This window comes from Durio zibethinus, chromosome 9 (assembly GCF_047325235.1).
Source record: "Durio zibethinus cultivar Kanyao isolate XHJ-2024 chromosome 9, ASM4732523v1, whole genome shotgun sequence".
NCBI classification, from domain to species: domain Eukaryota; kingdom Viridiplantae; phylum Streptophyta; class Magnoliopsida; order Malvales; family Malvaceae; genus Durio; species Durio zibethinus.
In genome coordinates, this window is record NC_143170.1 from 4,931,708 (window position 1) to 4,946,327 (window position 14,620).

Below are 14,620 nucleotides of genomic sequence, written 5' to 3' on the forward strand. Positions count from 1 at the left end.
TTCTAGAAAGACAGAAGATAAGGGCAATTAGAGGTAAAGGCAAGGTGTGTTCTTTGCATTTGCACTCCGACGTATAAATCACAAAAAGTGAGGTCAAAAAAAAAGTAGATAGGAAAGAAAAGGAGTTGACTGAACTAATGGTGTCAGAACCTTCAAATTTATAGGTAAGCTATAGAGGACCATTAGAGAATTAATAAGGATAGTGCCGAGTTAATGTGATACTAAATATATCAGATTATCTGACATGTCAGGTTAGTACAAATGATAAAAATATTCCTGATTGTCTGCTGAAGGTTTCATAAAAGAAAAAAGATTGCTATACCATTTTTACCATCAAATACCTCTAACACTAACAGTATTCTCCTTGAAGATCTAATACTCACTTCGTGGACCATAAATCAATAAAGAAGAAATATGACATCTAAAAAATCAAGTAAAGAAAATAGAACAATTTTTTTATATTTAAAGTTATCAAAAATTAAGTAAGAAATCACAAGAATTCAGATTTTAACACTCTATCAATATATCATTATATAGTTGGTGAGGAAATGGACCGATGTGAATGAAGAGATTTATACAGTTGTTGGCGAGGAAGTTGATCGTTATGAATGAAGAGATTTAATCTTTGCAATTGTAGTTGCAACTGACACAATGCCCCAAATGTTCATAAATTATTATGATGTTGAAAATCAACAATATCGTATTATTGAAGCAAAAGAATTATCTTACATGGGCTGCGTCTCTGTCACACTGAGTAACATAAGAGAGAATATTTTCAAAGGGTTGGTTAGATCTGCAATTTGAGACCTGTAGGATTGTCAGCAGAACCAGACCTCAAGATTCAGATATCAGATCTATATTTGTCTTTCTCCAAAATTTTCTGCCTTTTTATATGCATTGACATAGACAAGCAGCAGATTCACTGCGAGTCCCTAGTTATTCTTTCCCTTTAATAAACAAAAAATGTGAATACTCGTGCATATAAATTAGAAGGGGACTCACTCCATTTGATCACAATACGATCAAAACACATTTGTTTTTTTCACTAGTAAAAAAAAAATAAAAATCCTACCTAGGCAGTCACGATTACAAAATGCACAAACAAGTAAATATGCCAGAAAATACAGATTCACATCAGCGCCCTTTACCACCCCTTCCCTAAAAGAAAGAGTAATAGCAACTTTGCCATTGCCTGAGTTTCCACCAAAAGAGAAGAAAACCCAATGGAATATTAAAATAACTTGTGTACTTTTCACACTAAATTGTATAATATTATAGGAAAAAGAAAAACTTCCCAAAATAGAAGGGAGGGAAAGTCACTTGAATGCAACTAACTAATGTTTAGATGTGCATGTCCCATCTAATTGAATCAACCAAAGTTCTAATTAATGGGTCTCAACTAGGAAGTTACAGTTTCGTCTACATATATTATTAGTGGCTTATGAATTATGATTCATAAAATATCAGCCAGTTAGCCGGAGTGAAGATTCCTACTTTCAAATACACTCGAAATTCCCAGCAAGTCCTAAAATGCTCACTACAAAAGCACAAAAACCTATGATGCAAGGCAGAATCGTAGAAAACTAAGCATGCAGGGACACCTAATAACTGTTGGATTTCAATACCCTGTAACCAAACGAATGGCCAAAAGAAAGATATAAATCTTCAGCCATTGCAATAGCATCTCCTTCATTTTAACAGCTAGTCAACATAAATTTACATCCGAGAACTCGTGTTTATCTAATGTGAAAACATAATGTTCTTGTTCCTTCTGTTTCATGCAAGGGAAAGAACTCCTCCACATATAGAAAATAACCAGGAAAGTTCATAGGCCTTCTCTGTTTTGTTGTTAAGGACTCGCCACAATTCCATTTGGCCAAGTCAGGCAACAGAGCAAGTCCATTTGGCCACATGAGCTTTTAACCAATTAAGGTAGTAAGTAAGAGATAGTTGGCAGTTGGAGTAGAGATCCCAGGTGCAAGCCAACATATTGAAGACACAATAGATTCATTCTACTATTGGACATTTTTGAGGGAAAACAAGTGCTAAATTTAGACATGTCCATATCTGCTTTCCTCCATAAAACAAATTCATCACGTAGGATATATGTTTTTAACCAAACAGTAGTAATAACAAGAAGATTTTACTTTACTTTGGTGTACGGACAAAATGTATAAATTTAACGATCAAGAAATGTCAAATGGTATTAGATAGATTTTTTAAAACTTCTTTTACACTTTTTTTTTTGCAACTTTATTCAAGGGTTGAACATGAATACCTGTATTTATGAATTTTGATTGTGACCAACTATTTCAATAATGCTCATTACATTATGAGAAAAAACAATCAAAAAATTTTCGAATAATATTTATTAAAATATAAACTCAATATACATACAATTTTTTTGTCATTCCACATCCATATATATACATATGTATATTAATAATGCTCATTACATTATAAGAAAAAACCATAAAAAAATTTTCCTATAATATTTTATTAAAATATAAACTCAATATACCTGCACTTTTTTGTTATTCCATATATATATATATATATATATATATCACTTCAGTAGGGAAACAACCTTTAAAGTGTGTTTCCCTACTGTAGTGACAAGTTGGAAAACATTGGTAGCTATAGCCATCAGCCAAACGAGTTGCAGTACGCCCTTCTATTATTTGTGATGCTTGAGGTCCGTTGCAAGTTGTCACGGATAGTAAAAGCATCAACGCTCAGTAAACTTTTCACTTCCAATCTATTTCTGATGTAAATTACAATCTATGTAGTTGTATAAAGTATAATCAGAATTTCGAGACATACATAGATAAAGCAGATAGGCGTAGGTCAACCCTATAAGGCATTGATTTACTTGATCGCACCCATTCTTGGTGCCCTGGTTGGTTCTGGCACCTACACTCTCGTCAAGCTCCGCGAGGAAGAGGCTGAAGCAACACGGCAGGTTAGGAGTTTTCGACGCTAGCTTTTGATCTTATCATTATGGAAGGGAAAAGTCAAATACTTTTACGTATGGCTTTTCTCTTCTAATGTGATATGTCTCTCTTTGAAAGCATATACATCATGGTTTGATTGTGTGGGGTAAGGATAATATATAGCTTTGGAGAATAATGGGCCATATGACTACAAGTCCACGCCCTACAGTTTGGTTAAATAATGTTGGTGCTTGCTTCTTCTTCTTCTTCTTTTTTTTTTTTTTTTTTCTGTGGTTTCAGGACAAGAATGTGTTTGGGACATCTCTGTCCTTGTTTAAAATCGTACAAGGCATCATTTCGGACAAGCTTGCTCTTCTAAGATTCAGCAAAGTTCCAATTATATCATGTAATGTAATGTTGTTCAAACAATTAGGTTTAACCACATTTGGAACCTTGGGTTGCCATATAACATTCCAGATATTATCATCTCCTGTGTAGGAGCTGCTACCCGGGGATGAATTGACTCGCCTACTCTTCCCAGGCCATGCGAGTAAATTGGCCCAAACCAGGCTAGATACCTTGAAATTGAAGGACTTGAAAACTGAACAGAGCTGAAGAGTTGATCAAGGCGCTTTACTTTCCATCACCATTCTCACGATCCATTACAGGATGGATAAAAATTATCTTCGTCTTCCAAATCTCAACTGACAATTCCCCATCGCCAACCCCTCCAAAAAGAAACTCGAAAATACGTTCACAAGCACAGCAATATAAAATCCAAAACATCTAGAATGTTTAGTCTCAATTTCCATCAATCTGAAGGAAATGTTGCTAATTTCTTCAACAAGTTTCTCTATTGCTTCAAAGCTAAATGTAAGGTACCGTATAGAGTATAGAGATTCCAGAGAACAGGTAAAAACAAGTAACACGACTAATTGAAATTTGATGCTCATGGCGTCATTTATTCGGATCACCTTTTTCTTCAAAATGTTTGGGAATTCAACTCCAGAACTTCAATAGGATGCCCGTCCCACCTCCAATGGTATTGTCTCCAAAAATGGCATGCTAACAGCTGAACTTGAATCAAATAAACCAAGCTTCTCTAGGAGTTTCTTGATTATTTCACCAACTACATATGAGATGCCAGAAGCCGTAATCCCCAGGAAGACATAGGATGATACAGTTCGGAAATAAGCTCGATGTGGTTTTCTAACATGACCTTTACCAAGTGCAAGCAAAATGATAAATACTAGAGAAGCACCCGCAACTGCTGCAAGCTTGAGGTCTTTATCATCACTCTTGCGAAATGAGAAGCCATATACAACAGGAGGAACCAAGCCAAAAATGAGGAATGATAGAATAGCTACAGTCGCATGCAATACAAAATTCTGTCTCCGTCCTAGCAGTACTTGATACCGGTCTTCCTCAACGTTGATTTCAGTGGAATCTCCACGAGGTTGGTCATTTTTCAGTTCTCTAAGCTGAAAAGTTTAATTGTAAGTCAAGTTGCTAGAAATGAGATAAAATACAAGTGAGAGAAATTTGTCAATTCTAAAATACATAGCTATGGTTAAAGATGTAAATAAAAAGTCTAAAGCATCTGTATGCAAGCCAGTTCAGTACTGAAATCAATAAAGATCTAACTATGCAAAAGTGTCTGACTCTGAAAATGCATATCACAAAACACTAAAATGAAAAAAAAAAAAAAAAAAGAAAAGGAGAGCACTGAATGTTCAGGAGTGTGCCTGTTAGGAAAGTGATAATTCAAAAAATCTATCCTACACTTGTAGGTTTCAGATTTCAAGTGAAACTAACAGGTCCAATCTTCAGTAAAACACTTGGAGACATTTACAGATGAAAATGTTCACAACAACAGTCGACTTTCAATTTTATCATGGATCATGCTAACCAACAAATATTATTCATCAGGAAGAAAAACTCACATTATGAATAAAGACAAGAAGCCCTCCAATTAGATTTGCCATTCCCAAAGCCAAAACATTCACTGCAATGACAAAGCAAAAACTTTGTGTAAATGATAAAAGCATAAAGACAATTATTTTGTCTGTTCTGGTGGGGATGCTTGGCCAATGAATCAGAAAGCAGGCATAACTCCTCAAAAAAGTCAGCTATAGTACGTGCATGAAAGGAAGTGGAGCCACTATAAAATTTCAGCTGTAAATTGTTCTTTATTCTTAATGCTAGGAAATGGAGCTGTTATAAATAATTTACTGGAAGTGAGAAAAACTCTAGGATACATATATGATAATAAGGGATGAGAGAATGTGACTAAATATGCATCTGTTAAAACCATTTGATGTAATCTGTAGAGAGGGGAAAAAGAGAGAAAACTTACGTGTATCAGCACCAGCACCTGCTGCAGAAGACACAACACCTAAACTTATGATTGATTGAATTAATCCACCGTAGACAATGCTTTTTAGTATTTCCCATTCATGAGTTTGACCATCAGCACCTCTATTTTCATCCTGAGTTCTACTTTGAGACAAAGGTACCACCTCCGTCCTTGGGGAAAATGTTGGCTCAAGCACCCCTGCTTCAATATCCTCTACTATCTCATTCTTCCCTGCAAGACATTGCAATCGCAGAAGATGCAGAAAAATCAGAAGTTCTACGAATCTAACATGCTGTAGATTGCATTACAATTTACAATGATCAAGTATATGAGTCTGTTTAAAAGAATGAAACTTAAAAAGTTTAATTTTCAATTAAAGGGCATATATATTTAGTGGTTAGTACCACTATAGGAGCAAACACTCATTTAACAGGACTAATCATCTCAAAGAGAAATTTATGAATTCAAAAGATAAAGATGGTGATGAATTACTATTGAGCTTAAAAACTTCCATTTCATATGTTGAGAAAGAGCAGGTCATATCAAGTGATTAACACTTTGTCAGATGCAAAGGAATTTTTTTTGTCTAATTATCAATGCATAAAGCAATTCTGCATAAAGCAAATATTAAAAGGAAGGTTTAGCTATAAAATTATGTCCAAAGAAATGCCGCACACAAACCATTGGACATCTCCACAATTTCAAGAAAACCTGGTCATCTATTTCCATGCTTAGCCCCAAACATGCACATACCAGCATTTTTCTGTAACATGACAGCATCTGGCTTCTTCTCCCTGGATACAGATTTCACCTTGTCAAGTACAGAGCTGTTTTGAGGACTTTGAGGACTATGCACGTTCTCATCATGGCTCTTTTGAGGACTTTGAGGACTATGCATGTTCTCATTGTGGCTTCTCTTTCGAGGACTTTGGGTATCTTCATTGTGGCTTATATGTTGAGGACTTTGTGCATCTTTATTATAGTTTATATGTTGAGGACTATGCACATTCTCATTGTGGCTTCTCTTTTGAGGACTTTGCGTATCTTCATCGTGGCTTACCTTTTGAGGAGTTTGAGTGGTATCATTCAGGCTTATACCTTGAGGACTTTGTGTCTTTTCCTTCTGGCTCATCTCTTGAGGACTTTGTGTCTTTTCCTTCTGGCTTATCTCATGAGGACTTTGTATATTTTCACTTGTGTTTTTCTCTTGTGGGCTCTGAGTGTTCGACCTCTGGCTTATCTGTTGCGGACTTTGTATGCTTTCCCTCTGGCTTATATCTTGCAGACTTGGAGCCTGTTCAGTCTGCCTCCCATGTCTGAAGAACTGAAAGATCTTGAAACAACCATTTCCTTCAAGAATTAAAGAATAAGTTAGGTTTCAAGTCCAGGTAGTAATGATTTAAAATTGTCAAATTAAAATAAATATATTTGATTTGAAACTCATACCAAGGAACTAACAAATAAGTTCAAGCATGCATCAAAATAGACATTGCATACATGTGAGGTTACTACCATATGTAAAGATCTTTCTATCATCCTTAGTTGCTATTATTCCAATGATTAGTAAGATACTTAGACGATTAATTAAGTGCATTCACTCTCCATGCAGCATAAGAAACACAATACCTATAGGGATGAAAAGGCTGTAGCATGATGTGCACCCGAATGCTTCTTGTTCTTGTTCTGTACCATTATTTTGCTCATCAGGTGCTGGTGTTGGACTAACATTTGAATATATTTCAGGTGTGTCACCACCACGGCCGTCACCCACAGAATTAGGAATCAGATCCAACTTTTGCACAGGCTTTGGTTTGTGGTGTTTATTTGAAATTTTTGGCTTTCTTCTGCGAAGGATAACCCTACGTGTGATACAGGCATTGCAATTTGGACAGATCAAATCATGTGTATTTTGTTTTTCAACATCTAATTCCATCAAAACCTCCTCAGTTTCTCCACTTAAGTCAACACTGACATCAGCTTTGGTTGCATTGTAGAAATGCTTAGAACTCATATTTGTTTCTTCATGCAACTGTTCGACTGGTGCTGGGATCAAACGAAAAATGTTTTGATCCTGTACATTTTTCACCCGTTGATGATTGGTTTCCAAGCTCAGGATTTTTGGAATGTCAGATTGCGTTTCAGAATTTCTATGGATGGATTCAATGCCTGCAACCAAGCAGCAGATAAAACACTTTGTTATAAAACTGTAGGCTAATATTTTTATCTTAAAAAACATTTCAATTTGAATAAAGATGTACAAAAAATGTGTCCTGATTTAGTTACCTAGAACTAACAATTGATAATTGGAATATTAGAATTAAACCAGCATTCACATTTTATAGATGGAAAGGGAAGTATTTACGTATCTAAACACAATAAAAATTCAGAGTTTGATACTACCAGCCAGCAATGACAAAAAAAAATCATAGACACAGCATCTGTACAACTTTCTAAACCAAAGTTTTGACAAAATAATCAAGGAATATATTATCCAAGAAGAGATACCCAAATGTCAGCAAATTAAAGCAACTGGTCCACTTCTAAGGCTATTATTACTAGTGTTTTAGATGGATATGAACACTAACACCAGCAACCTATAATGAAAGAAAACAGCTAGCCACAAATAACTACAATAATCCATTGACAAGGTTCAGCCTGTCACAGTTTGACCACCGCCACTGCTACCGTCCATGCATGACATCTTGGCATCAACTGACCTTTAGTTTCTAAAGTGAAACACAGTCCCCATTGATTTAAATTTTTCGTATCCATCGCCATGTGCAAGTACCCCTTAGGATTCTGGACATCAAGTATGCAAGGACTTCCAATTTGGTGGGTCCAATTGCAATGGCGACATTTCCATATTCCTTCAGTCACAACAAGGAAAAGCAACGGCATCTCACCAATAACCAATATAAGAGAGGATCACAAGGATGAAACAAGTAAGAGAATAAAATACAAACAAAAAAAATTTCCAATCAAAGTGATCTCAAAGAGAACGTAGATGACACTGATTTTGACATGTTTAAAATGGTTGGTTAAGTTTAAGTACTCGTGTTTATACCAGAAGCTGGAACATTTGAAAGATATGAATTGTTGGAAACAAAAATTCAGGAGAGGAATGTAAAAAAAGTTAAAACTTTAGATTGACTGATTAGGGTAGTATTTCACCATCTAGCAACAATAAACAAATAGTAATGGCAGCACTAGGATACACTGAAGCTCTTAAAACACCAATAAGAGTTATAATATTGAGCTATCTTCAATGGAAATCCTTACAATGTTGACTGCTTTATTCTTTTATAGACTACATTAAGAGGCAAGCCCAATTGCACAAGCACTTCAATTAGCTTTGGTCAAACAACTTAATTGAACAAAAAAAAAAGGGTTAATTATGCAAAATTTCAATAATCTTGGGAACTAATTCTTTACTTCCTCTGGTGTCCGTTACATTGGCAGTGAGGAAATTACTGATGCCATGAAAACAGAAATTTTAACTGTGAATAAATGTGAAGGTTGAACTGTCAGGCATGATCGAAAAAAAGAAACGAAAGCTTGGTGGTCCTCCTTAACTTTTACATGATACTCTTGCTCCAAGTTGCTAATAATGGCAAGGTAGCTTTTTTTTTTCCTTTTGGCATACACTGAGCAGTGAGCAAGAAGAGTCAACATTGAAGAATGTAAGAGTTCAAGAAAGGGGGAAGGAGAAGAGATTCGCTGGGATCATTCACCCATTGTTGGAATAAGTGTGAGATTTAAAGAAAAGAAAGCAATCTAAAAGTTATATAGTAATATGATACTAATATTTATGCATTGATAAGTATTGAGAATGGTTATGGAAAAGTTGAGTACCTTCAAGTTTGTCAAAGTAAACACTGTTTCCAATTCCATCTCCTTCCCCCTTCGCAACTTTTTCTTCCTCATTCTCATCGCCCACCTCCTCATTTCGGCGACTGTAATCTGCCGTTGCTGCTCCTTTGTCCTCTTCATGGTCTTCAGATGTAGTTCCATTGGCAGGGGCAGGCTCAAGCTCACCATTAATAGTAATAGAAGAAGTAGAAGTGGCTCCATCTACTTTGGTTGGATCCCTTGAGTGCCTGGCTAACAGGCTCACGCCCTCCTCTTCCTCCTCCTCCTCCTCCTCCTCTCCATCTTTGTCAAGCCACAAAGTTGTTTTGGATGACCGTGACTCCAGTTGTTGCTCCATGTGGTTATCTCCGTCACTTCCAAGTCCTCAAAGTAAGAGCCCGACCGCCACTATTCACTTGTTTCGGCTTTCGGCTACCATATGTCCACCTTTATTTATACATCAATAAAAAGACTAGTGGTAGTATTATATATTTGTACTATACCAATAAATGATTAAATTAATGAGAAATTAAAGTTTGGTAACCTAGTTCTAGCTAGCCGTTGAGAAGATCATTTTTGTAAAACGTCGACGCATGAACAAAACAAAAAAATAAAAAGCACGATCCTCCACTTGCGTGCACATACACCTTACGTCACTGCTGCAATTAATGAGGTCTGGTCGACGGCGGCTTAGTATTATTTATTCGCACAAATTTGATTTAATTGTTATCATTTATTGAATTTAAGATCAAGTTCATTTAATAATGATTCAAGCTGAATTTCAATATTTTCATATTTGAGATATTTATTAGAAATGATAATTGATAGGGTATTTGTTAATTTTAAAATATTTATTTTTTATTTAATTTGTTTATTAAATTATTTAAATTTGATAAATATTTATTTTTTAACTCAAACTTTATTTATATAATATAAAAAATATACTTTAATCATTTGAATCAACTAAATATTTGTTTATTAAGTTAAATTTTAAATTTTAAACTCAAATCTAAAATTAATTTTAATATATTTTATTGAAAATAAATTTATAAATAAAAATTACCTCATAAATTAAAATTAAAAATCATAATTACAATACTTAATAAATTAATTTAATTAAGTATTATATTAATAATAAATAAATTATAAATATATATATATATATTAAAATATTATTTATAATCGAAGTGATATCCTATGATTATTATCCAAACTCATGACTAGTAATAACTTTGTTATTTAAATCTGATTATAAAATATTTTAATCCCACTTAATCAAATTGGATAACATAGTGTATCCATTTATAGGTACTCATTATCATCATAATATTTATGAATTTTATAAAATTTTTATTTTAAAATAATTAATATAAATAAATGATGATAAATATAATTATAATTTTTTTTAATCATACAAATTTTTTTAGAGATATGATTTCATACATTTTCAATAGAATTTTGTAAATTTACAAACAGAATGACATATATTATATTTTTTAAATTAAATTATTAATAAAAATTATTTAATATATTGATAATAAAGTTTTGCAACTTTATAAGTGAAGTTAAAATAGTAACACATGTAATTTTATTATATTTAAAAAATAATTTAAAAATAATTTAAAATAATAAAATAAGTGTCACTATCTTAACATTGCTTGTAAAGTAAAAAACTTAATTATCAGTATATCAAATATTTTTTTTATTAAATATATATTAAAAGTAAATGTGATAATGTTTAAAATTGATAGGACTTGAGTCGGATAATGCATATAATTATAAATTTTTAAAATTTGATTCGAATTCAAATTTAATTTTTATATGATTCGATTTAAATCAAATTTCATTTTATTTTATTTATTAATTTTAAATTTTTGTTTTTATATATTATTTTAATATAATTTTTAATATATTTAAGTAAATTTAGGTTTAAAATAATTATTTTTATTTTATAAAATTTTAAAATATATATAAATTAATAAAAATAATTCGATTCAGTTTGATTTTTTTTGTTTTTATTTTTCGATTCGAAATTTGATCAAAACTTAAAATATATATTTAATATATGAATTTAATTTAAATTGAATAAAAAAATTTATTTGAACTAAATATTATAATTTTAAATCAATTTTCAAATTTTTTTCAATTTTTTTCTTACCTTAATTAAGAAATATATATATCATCTTGTTAATCCACTTATAAAATTAAAAAATTTAATTATCAATATATTTAATAATTTCCGTTTTTTAATGCAGTGTACAAATTGCATGAAACTACGACCCCATACACACATACACGTATGTGTGTGTGTATATATATATATATAAAAGTAAAACAAAACTGGAGAGCATCCTGTATCAAGATCCTCAACCAGGAGGCGCTGGATTCTTAACACCATGTGTACACGACTACGTGGTCCTACTCCTACAGCCTGGAAATGTGAAGTTGACAACCCTCCGCTTCATGTGCGGTCCATTTTTTTTCTTTGCTTTCTATCAGGAAAACGTGACTTCTGAATTATGATATTTCTGACCAAATACTGCAGAGTTCAACGAAATATATTAAATTCCACCAGTATTATTAATTGCCAGTCTTTATTTTTGTTGGTGGATAATTACTCGTTCACATTTGGGGTTTATTTTATCATTTTTTTAGTTACGAGATTTAAATTCGAAAACTTTAACTTTAAAGCTGATTTCCATTTTTTTTTTTTATCATTTTGTTTCTTATTAGCAATAAAGAGGTTGTAAATTTATTATTTTATAAGGTAATGTTGAACTTCATTTAATAGTGTTGGAAATGAACATAGGAGCAATTTTTGTTAAAATCATAAATAGTAGATTTAGTATTTTTAGATATGATATGAACAAAAATGAAAAAAAAAAAGAAATGATACAAATTAAAATTTTATATAAAATTATATATAAATTTGATAAAAATAAAAAATAAATTTTGCATTTGACGTATATTGAAAGTATCCTAGTAGAGATGAGTTAGAGAATGACGTATATTGTTTCGTACGAAATAATATGGAATGAATTTGCAAATGGCAAGATCTAATAAATGGGGTTGATTGTACTTTGACTATGGGGAAGCCAGAGAGTACTCAATCTTCTTTAATAATTACAAAAAATAGTTAATAATTGCATAATTTGTTGAGAAAATATTAAAATTTTACTTTTTAATTATAATCATCACGAATCAAATTCTGTATATGAAAAAGGTAAACAAAAACTAATCAATTACAAGATGCATTTTCTTTGGTTTAAAGACAAAGCGCCAAATCCGTATCAGAAACTTAAAGATATGGCGAGATTTGCACGGCAACTACCCATTGTTACCATCACTGCTGCTTAGTCAATTTAAAGCATCATTGCTGTGCTTGAATGAAGTTATTTCGCACAGCAACTCTCATCCTTGCACTATGCTATTTTGTTTTCTATTCTGTTTCTCTCCATAAAATCACTTTTCATTTTGTCATTTTTACGTCCATTTTCCAGCTAGGTTTCTCACAAGTTCAACAACTTGGCAAAATATTTCCAAATATTATTTTCATTTTTCAACTGGAAACTAGAACCTATTCAAACATCTATGTCAAAGAGAAGTTAAATAAATAAATATAGATATATATTAAAATTTTAATAATTATTATTTGAATTTAATAAAATAAAAAAATTTATATTTTATATTTTTATATAAATATGAATTATAATATATAATTTTTATATAAAATATAATATAAATATATAAATTTTAATATTTTATGTAATACAAATATGTAAATCATCGTGTCTACTTCCGTGAGGGTAAGAATTAGGTACTAAGCCAATTTTTTTTAACAGTCGATGGGGCCTTAATAGGGATGTAGTTTAGCAAGTGGGAGAGAATCCCATGTAGCCGATGTCGAATACCTTACATTCTCTTGGACTTGAGCCCTATAGAAAGAACCACTTGGATTTGGACCATTTCCGCTGCAAATGATTCGTATTTGTAAGTTGTAACTTGTCTTAGCATTATTGTAGGTTTTAGGCCACATCCACATCCACTGCAATCCATTTCATACATCTTTGGGCCAAACCTACGGGCTTCTTATCTTCAGCATCAACGCTTACCTTCCTCTCCGTAAAAAAAAACATTAAAAAAATCAAATTTTAAGTTAATTGGTTGATATAATTATTTTTAAGTGATGATATTTAATAAATTTAAAATTTAAATCATAACACTTATAATTTTTTTTATCTCCAAACATGGTCTGTTTCATTAAAAAAATCTCTGGATTTCTGAGAATGATGCTCTAACAAAAGCTTAACTCCACCTCAAAGGTTTGAATGCATGAAACTATCGAGTCAAGGACATCCTCACTCCAGGCTCTGTGTTCTGCCGTCACAATACAAATATATATTAAAAATAATACAAATTTTCTCTCGAGGCATCTTTTATTATTGTCATTTTATGAAGTGTCTATCATTGTCAATAACTTACCTGGCGTTCCTCATTTGTTAATAAAATCAAAATTGCTTTATTTTATTATAATATAAATATAGGCCAGACAGTATTTATAATAATTAATTAAATAGATAAATTTAAAACAAAAAAGCTTACATCATTACTTCAAAGTAATTTTTTTTTTATAGAATTAATTCAAAGAAACTAAATAAGTCGATATTTGTACAAAATTAGACAGACGTAAACATCATCAATCCATTTATCTATAAGTATAAATTATTCACATATCTATTGACTAAGTGGGTGGCGCGGGCCGGTGCGCAGCGGATAACTTATTATATTCTAAAATCGTTTTGTTTTTCTTGTTTTTCCCCTGTTTGAGGAAATGATGGAAAAAAAAAAGGATATACCAGAAAATGGGAGCTGATAAAAAAAAACAACGGTCAGAAAACAAGCCAATAAAAGAAAAGGTAAAAATATATAAAAAATAAATTAGATTGATCAATAAATTATTAATTTAATTAGTTAAAATTTATTTTTTTTATGAAAAAATCTTATATTCGAATTATATCGATGATCATTTATTAAAATTATTTTTAATATATGATTTATAATCATTTATTCGAAGTTATCAAATATGACATATCTTATTATAATATAAAAAATTGATCAATTTATTTAACTCTAAAATTTTTCTTTAAGAAAAAACTTGGATTGAACGTTTATTATAATACTACCTTATTATAATAATTAATTTTATTTAATTTTAATTTTATCAAAATTAATTTCGCAATCCGTTCAAGTTATCCCTAAATTGATGAAGGAAAGATGCTACCTAAAAATAGACCAACATCTAATAATGTAAGCATTTGATATCAGGCTGGTACCGTGGATCTCGAATGGACCCTTAACCCATTGGGTTACTTGTACCGACGAAAGACGGCTATTATATCCATTGATCTTTTTTATTTACAACATTTATGCAATAAACAATATTTTAAAAACAATAAAATGACAAAAAAGCTAAATGAGATGG

General features: G+C 31.6%; 1 protein-coding gene across 1 annotated transcript; it reads right to left on the reverse strand.

Annotated features, from left to right (window-relative positions):
* Positions 1-3,314: 3,314 nt before the first annotated feature.
* On the reverse strand, positions 3,315-9,561 carry LOC111308514 (uncharacterized). The gene is made up of 6 exons (XM_022906868.2): positions 9,142-9,561; positions 6,916-7,455; positions 6,043-6,639; positions 5,290-5,520; positions 4,877-4,938; positions 3,315-4,414 (listed from the first exon to the last, which is right to left on the reverse strand). The coding sequence occupies exons 1-6, from the start codon at positions 9,494-9,496 to the stop codon at positions 3,947-3,949; spliced, it is 2,253 nt and encodes a 750-aa protein (XP_022762603.2). The 5' UTR covers positions 9,497-9,561; the 3' UTR covers positions 3,315-3,946.
* Between the last annotated feature and the right edge of the window lie 5,059 nt (positions 9,562-14,620).